Source organism: Nicrophorus vespilloides, unplaced genomic scaffold (genome assembly GCF_001412225.1).
Source record: "Nicrophorus vespilloides isolate i.1.1-1 unplaced genomic scaffold, Nicve_v1.0, whole genome shotgun sequence".
Lineage (NCBI taxonomy): Eukaryota > Metazoa > Arthropoda > Insecta > Coleoptera > Silphidae > Nicrophorus > Nicrophorus vespilloides.
Genome location: NW_017096306.1, coordinates 8,399 through 15,287, shown reverse-complemented (window position 1 = coordinate 15,287; position 6,889 = coordinate 8,399). Strand labels below are relative to the sequence as shown.

Sequence of the window (6,889 nt, the reverse complement as noted above, 5' to 3'; positions counted from 1 at the left end):
TTTCTTATGATTTAGTGTATAATTAAAGATTTAAAAAGTTTTAATTATTAATTCCGAAATAGTTTTCTGTCATTAATTGATCATTTAAGTGGTATCTGATTATAACTAAATACAGTTTAAATTAAATAATTTTAGTTATTTCAGATTTTAAAGTTTTGCAGCTCTAATAAATTGTAAAATAATCTTAAAACGTTTGTCATAAAAGAAACGTTACCATTTCATTTCTAAATAACTTTTAGATGAAACAATATAAATTTATATTTTTTTACAGTTGCATGCGAGGCTGCAAACTCGGATTAACGAAATTGAATATAAACAAATCGTGATTTAAGAATTTAAGTTGGCAATTAATTAAAAAAAAATACTAGACGTAATTAATGTCAATTAAAAGTTTTAAGTAAATAATTATAGATAAATGCACTTTTGTTCAATGTAATTGCAATAGGATTTTCTTTTTCTTATGATTTAGTGTATAATTAAAGATTTAAAAAGTTTTAATTATTAATTACGAAATAGTTTTCTCATTCATTAATTGATCATTTAAGTTGGTATCTGAATTATAACTAAATACAGTTTAAATGAAATAATTTTAGTTATTTCAGATTTTAAAGTTTTGCAGCTCTAATAAATTGTAAAATAATCTTAAAACGTTTATCATAAAAGAAACGTTACCATTTCATTTCTAAATAACTTTTAGATGAAACAATATAAATTTATATTTTTATACAGTTGCATGCGAGGCTGCAAACTCGGATTAACGAAATTGAATATATACAAATCGTGACTTAAGAATTTTAGTTGGCAATTAATTAAAAAAAAATACTAGACGTAATTAATGTCAATTAAAAGTTTTAAGTAAATCATTATAGATAAATGCACTTTTGTTCAATGTAATTGCAATAGGATTGTCTTTTTCTTATGATTTAGTGTATAATTAAAGATTTACAAAGTTTTAATTATTAATTCCGAAATAGTTTTCTGTCATTAATTGATCATTCAAGTTGGTATCTGGATTATAACTAAATACAGTTTAAATTAAATAATTTTAGTTATTTCAGATTTTAAAGTTTTGCACCTCTAATAAATTGTAAAATAATCTTAAAACGTTTGTCATAAAAGAAACGTTACCATTTTTTTTAAGTAAATCCTTATAGTTAAATGCACTTTTGTTTAATGCAATTGCAATAGAATTTTCTTTTTCTTATGATTTAGTATATAATTAAACAGTTTTAATTATTAATTCCGAAATAGTTTTCTGTCATTAATTGATCATTTAAGTTGGTATCTGGATTATAACTAAATACAGTTTAAATTAAATAATTTTAGTTATTTCAGATTCTAATTAGATAGCAACTAAAATAGTTCATTTAATTAAAAGCAAGCTAATTAAAGTTTTAATTAATCATTGTAGCTTAATTAATATATTCGAATTGTTAATAAAGTAATAAAAACTTTATTACCAACTTAAACTATTTATTTAAACAAATTTATGTTTTTTTTTTCTTCTTATAGTTAAATAAAGATGCGAAGTAACTCAAACAGTTGTTGTGTATTGAAATATTGTATGCAGATGATAAATTCTGAGATGGATCGGTTCAGAAGAATGTAAATAAAAGACGGAACAGTTCGGTAAATAATTTTTTTTTGTTGTTGGTATCGGAACATATTTCACGTTGTTATTTATTTCCGAACGTGGAATTCCACTAAAGGTTTTCTCTCTCTTTCTCTTTCACTGCTGTCATGTACATAATATCGATGTAATCCGTTCGCCATATATGATTTACGATGTTTTCCTTTCCAGCAAACAATGATGTATATTTATTGCGAGCGGCGTTCGAATGCCAGATGAAATAATGCGTTTTTATGGGGGGGGGGGAAACACACGTGGACCGATTTCAATTTAATATCAAATCGTTCCTATTTTTTCCTTGTTAATGGCGTCGAAAACTGTCCAAATTCCATTTCGGTTAGATTAATGGAATTTTGTTGCGCTCTCAACCAATCGGACGGTAGTTGTGACGCCATCTGCGAACAACGTTCGAAGCTTTCTTTTGTGTGTGTACGTGCACTGTTTAATTAACGTCTCGTTGACAGTTTGCTTACGTGGTTGGTATTTATGCTCGTTAGTTATCCTGTATCCTGGTTACGGCAATACACCGGTTGACAGCTGATGCTTTTGTTTATTGTTCGACGTTGATCGACCATTTTGTGCAAGAGACGAAACGATTCAGGAGAGGAAGGATTCGGTGGTGGTGGTGCGCGGTTCTCGTTAGGAAATCGATGGAAGGTAAATATTCTTTGGAGTTAATTAAATTTCAGCGGCGTAAATATTTGAGCGCTCGCATCAAAAGTCCCTTTTATATATACATATACATACATAAAAAAAAAGCACGAAAAACAACGTATCAGCGAAATCCAATGCACCGAACACTTGATAACACCGCCATCAACCGTCAAAGACGTCCTTGATTCGCGAACGCACTTCAACACTATTTCTATTTAGTTGATGCAATCCATTTGATTACATAAATTTAGGTTAAGGCAAAATTCACGCGCGAAAGACAATAGGTTAAAACAAAAGAAACTGTGTGACTTCAAGCACTACTATTTTTTTATTGGGTCTATATCGTAAGCCCGACAACCGAAATCCCGACGTTCGAAATCTCGACTGTATCGAAATCCCGACAACCATAATCCAGACTATATTAAAATCTCGACGTTTGAAATCCCGACTATATCGAAATCTCGACTACCATAAAAATGTTATTGTAGAAATTTATAATAATAATAAAAGACACTGTCGGGATTTCGATATCGTCGGGATTATGGTAGTCAGGATTTCGATATAGTCGGGATTTGGAAAGTCGGGATTTCGATACACTCGGGATTTCCAACATTGGGATTTCGATAGACCGGATTTCGATTGTCGGGCTTGCGATTGCCACCGTTTCTTATTAACTTTCACTTCATCACTCAGCAAATATTTAATCTCGCGAAATACACATATCGTTCCGTTTAATGATTGACCATTGTTTGAAATGTTTATTTGCTTATCTTGCCTCAGATTATATTACTTTTATTTTTGTTTCGTTTTTCGTTATTTGCATGCGTTTTCACAACTAACGCAATTGCTTATTATAATAGCTACAGTCGAGATTTGGAACGTCGGGATTTCGGTTGTCGGGATTTCGATTTCGGATGTCGGGCTTGCGATTGCCACCGTTTCTTATTAACTTTCACTTCATCACTCAACAAATATTTAATCTCGCGAAATACACATATCGTTCGGTTTAATGATTGACCATTGTTTGAAATGTTTATTTGCTTATCTTGCCTCAGATTATATTACTTTCATTTTTGTTTCATTTTTCGTTATTTGCATGCGTTTTCACAAATTTGCTTGTTATAGTAGCTATAATATTGTAATTATTAAACGAGTTTACTTTGAAAACAAAGTTTTCTATGGACGATGAAAATGTAACAGTTTCGATGGAAAAAATTGAGTTTAGCAAGTGAATTTGGTGTGAGCACTATTATTTATATTCGTCGTTTATTTTTTTTTGGTTGAAATTTTAGATGGCTTTTATATTTCAAATCGATTTTTGATGCCTTTTCAATTGAATACGGAACTAATGGTTCGGAACTGATTGAACGGCTATTGATTTGATTAAGTTCACGAGGAGAGTGGAAAAAGAAAGAAAAACGAGAATGAGAGCGAGATCAATTTTTTTTTCTATTCTTTCTTTAATTTTCTTCTTTTGTAATTTTCTTCTTTTACAATTTTCTCCATTTTGCATACAGTAAATATTGGAGCAATTTGAGGAACGGGGGGTGGTTTTGCAGGGTAAGAACGTAATTAGCCGCGCGCTGAACGGCTGCGGCTGGCATGGTAAGTTATGGGTCCCAAATGGTGGCTGAGAACGGACTGTTTCGATTAACCGTGATTCGCGGGGGAAAATCGTCGAAAGAAGAGGATGAAGAGGCGTGAGAGATAATTAAACTGGATGTGGACGAAATCCGGAATTTCATTTTCCAGAACGCTTTGTGGTATTAGGAGAAGATGATCGTTCGGGATGAGGAGGAACGTGGTGTGGTTCATTAGCTCAAATCTACGAGGAGATTCGCTTAATGCGTTCACATTTTTCGTGGATGGTTACTTTTTTTTTCCCTCATTCGCTTCATGGGGGATGTGTATTCAATGGTTGGCAATAAAATCACCGCACATAACGCTTCCAGCTATATCGAGGGTTGGGAATGCGCGCCGCTCGAAGGGAGTTAACGACGTCTTCGGGGGTGCTTATCACCTAGAGATAAGTGCCCTCTCGCAGAAAGAAACAACTTTTAATAGCGCCGTTTTCGGATTAGAGCCTCGCACTGTTGTTGGTGTCGGTGGATTTCCCTTCTTCAAAGAGTAATTACGAAACTGGGAATCACCATGAAGATGCATCTTCGAGATAAAGAGAATTTTAAATTATAACTTTTATTTATGGAGACGACTATTATCGTAGAAGCGTATTTTCTCGATGTTATAAAAAGAAATGTATATTTAGTAGTTCTGTGTTAAATTTAGCGATTATAATGGAGGACGGGATTAAAGCCGGGGATGAGACTAAGATGGATTGCGCGGACGGCGGCGCGGGACCGCTTTCATCCGGCGCTGCAGTATCCGAAGAAGCCGCTGGGGATTTAGCAGACGGAAATGCAAATAAAGTGGCATACAAAAGCGATTCATCAGGCAATATTACGGGCGTGTCATCTGCGATCCCAGATGTAGTAACGAACGGAGAGGCGCAGAGTAAATCATCGAGAAATCTACGAAAAAAAAAGACACCTAGGGGATAAAGCTTTTCTCTTTATTTTTGCAGATGCGCCCAATCGGGAATTAGACATTGGGAAAATGAAAGACGAACAATTGGAAGCAATCAAGCAGCAACAGCAAGAGGAGTCCCTGGAGGAGTTCATACGTGATGATGAACTATTGGTCGATGATAAGGATTCCTGTATGGTGGAGAAGATTTCGGTACAGCCGGAAGCGCCGAAACGGAAGCTGCAGTCGTGCGCGATTTGGGTGTCGAACATTAATCCGGAAACGAAGGCGAGCAGCTTGAAAGTGGAGCTGACCAAGTACGGAAAGGTGCAGAACGCTCGGATAGTCACCAATGGAGAGAAGTACTATGGTTACGCTCTTCTGGAAAGCGCGGAGAGCGCGAAACTCTGCATCGAGCAGCTCAATCGCAAACCCATGAACGGGTTTGAAGTGCAGATCAGTTTCGATCCGCCTACAAAAAGGAAGAGCTGTGAGCAAGCTGCGAAACGCACGGAATCTAGAGAGTTCTCCAGGCATATCAGTAAACGGCGAAGGAGGTCTGCTTCGAACGACGATCCGTTGACATTGAAGGTGTCCTCTTCGAGGAAGAGGAGCAGCGAGAAGAGGTCCAGGTCTTCGAGTAAACAGCGTAGCCGTAGAGGAGGATCACGCGAGTTCGAGACGAACAGGCAACGCGAGATCGAATTGCGAATCGCTATTGAGAAGAGGAAGTTGGCTAAGGAGAAGCGGCAGCTGGAGTACGAGAAACTTGAGTTCCTGAAGTTTCAGAAACGCGTTCAGGAGTACTCTGTGAACGATCAGGTGAAGAAGGAGGTGCAACGGCTGGAGGAATTGCGGAGGGCCAAGGACGATGAGATGTTGAGGAAGAGGATTCTGGTGGAGAAGACGAAGAGAACGCCGTCTCCGAGGAGCAAGTCTTATAAGAAGCGAGTGGATAAGACTGTGCCACCTCCACCCCGTTTGACCCGGGACGATTTCAGCAGCAGGAGGAGCTGGGCCAAGCAGAAGGTTGAAAATAATCTCCCCCGAGATTACAAATACGAGTCGACGCGGAAACAGGATTACAGGCATAACTATCAATCGGACCGGAAGCAGAGGTACGTTTATCCGGAGGCGAAACGCGCCGAGGATAAGTACAAGGATAAGAGCAAGGATTCCGGCAAGGACGCGACCTGCAAGACGATGAGAAGCGAGGTGTTCGTGGCGTCGTCTTCGTCTGCGCTGGCGGCGGCGGCGTCGACGCCCTGCAGCAATTTCCAATACGGCGGCGGAAGCGTCGGCGTTTCGTACCCTACGGCGTATCGCGGTTACAATCCGCAGCCGCCGCCACCTGTCGAATACCATCCACCCCCGCAGCACATCCCCGTTTCACACACACAGAACAATTGGAACGATAGACAACAGCTGTATCATAAAGATTACGCGTCATCTGGGAGCAGATCGTCGGTGCACGTCGAACACAACAAGTACGACGATTACGACAAGAGGCAGCAGCCCACATACTTCAACTCGAACAGGAAATATTGATTAAAGCGACCTCATAAATACTAATAAGATTACTTCCACCAAAAGCTAATACCTCTTTCCTTCAATAAGTTACAATGTTATTTTGTTCATCTCCTTTGGAGAATTGAAGTTAACAATACAAATATTGCTCATATTTATTTTATATATTTTAAAAATACTGTTAATAACTCCTCAAAGTCAATACAAATACTACATTTGCTATCCTAATTAAAGCAACTTAATCCAAGTGTTTAATGTTCAAATTAATTCTAATGATACAATGAATTAATTCATGAATTGATACAATGTGTGCTAACGGATGAAAAGTGAAGATTTCAATGGGGATAAATTGTTAGATTTGTAGTTTTTCCTAATTAAAGAATTTATTTATATATTTTAAAAATACTGTTAATAACTCCTCAAAGTCAATACAAATACTACATTTGCTATCCTAATTAAAGCAACTTAATCCAAGTGTTTAATGTTCAAATTAATTCTAATGATATTATACGTTTCATAATTCATGAATTGATACAATGTGTGCTAACGGATGAA

The 6,889-nt window shown here is 36.7% G+C and overlaps 1 protein-coding gene across 1 annotated transcript; it reads left to right on the top strand.

Annotated features, from left to right (window-relative positions):
- Window positions 1-4,578: 4,578 nt before the first annotated feature.
- Window positions 4,579-6,355, top strand: LOC108556622 (scaffold attachment factor B1-like). The gene is made up of 2 exons (XM_017912802.1): window positions 4,579-4,795; window positions 4,866-6,355. Exons 1-2 carry the CDS (start codon window positions 4,579-4,581, stop codon window positions 6,353-6,355), a joined length of 1,707 nt encoding a protein of 568 aa, XP_017768291.1.
- Window positions 6,356-6,889: the final 534 nt, after the last annotated feature.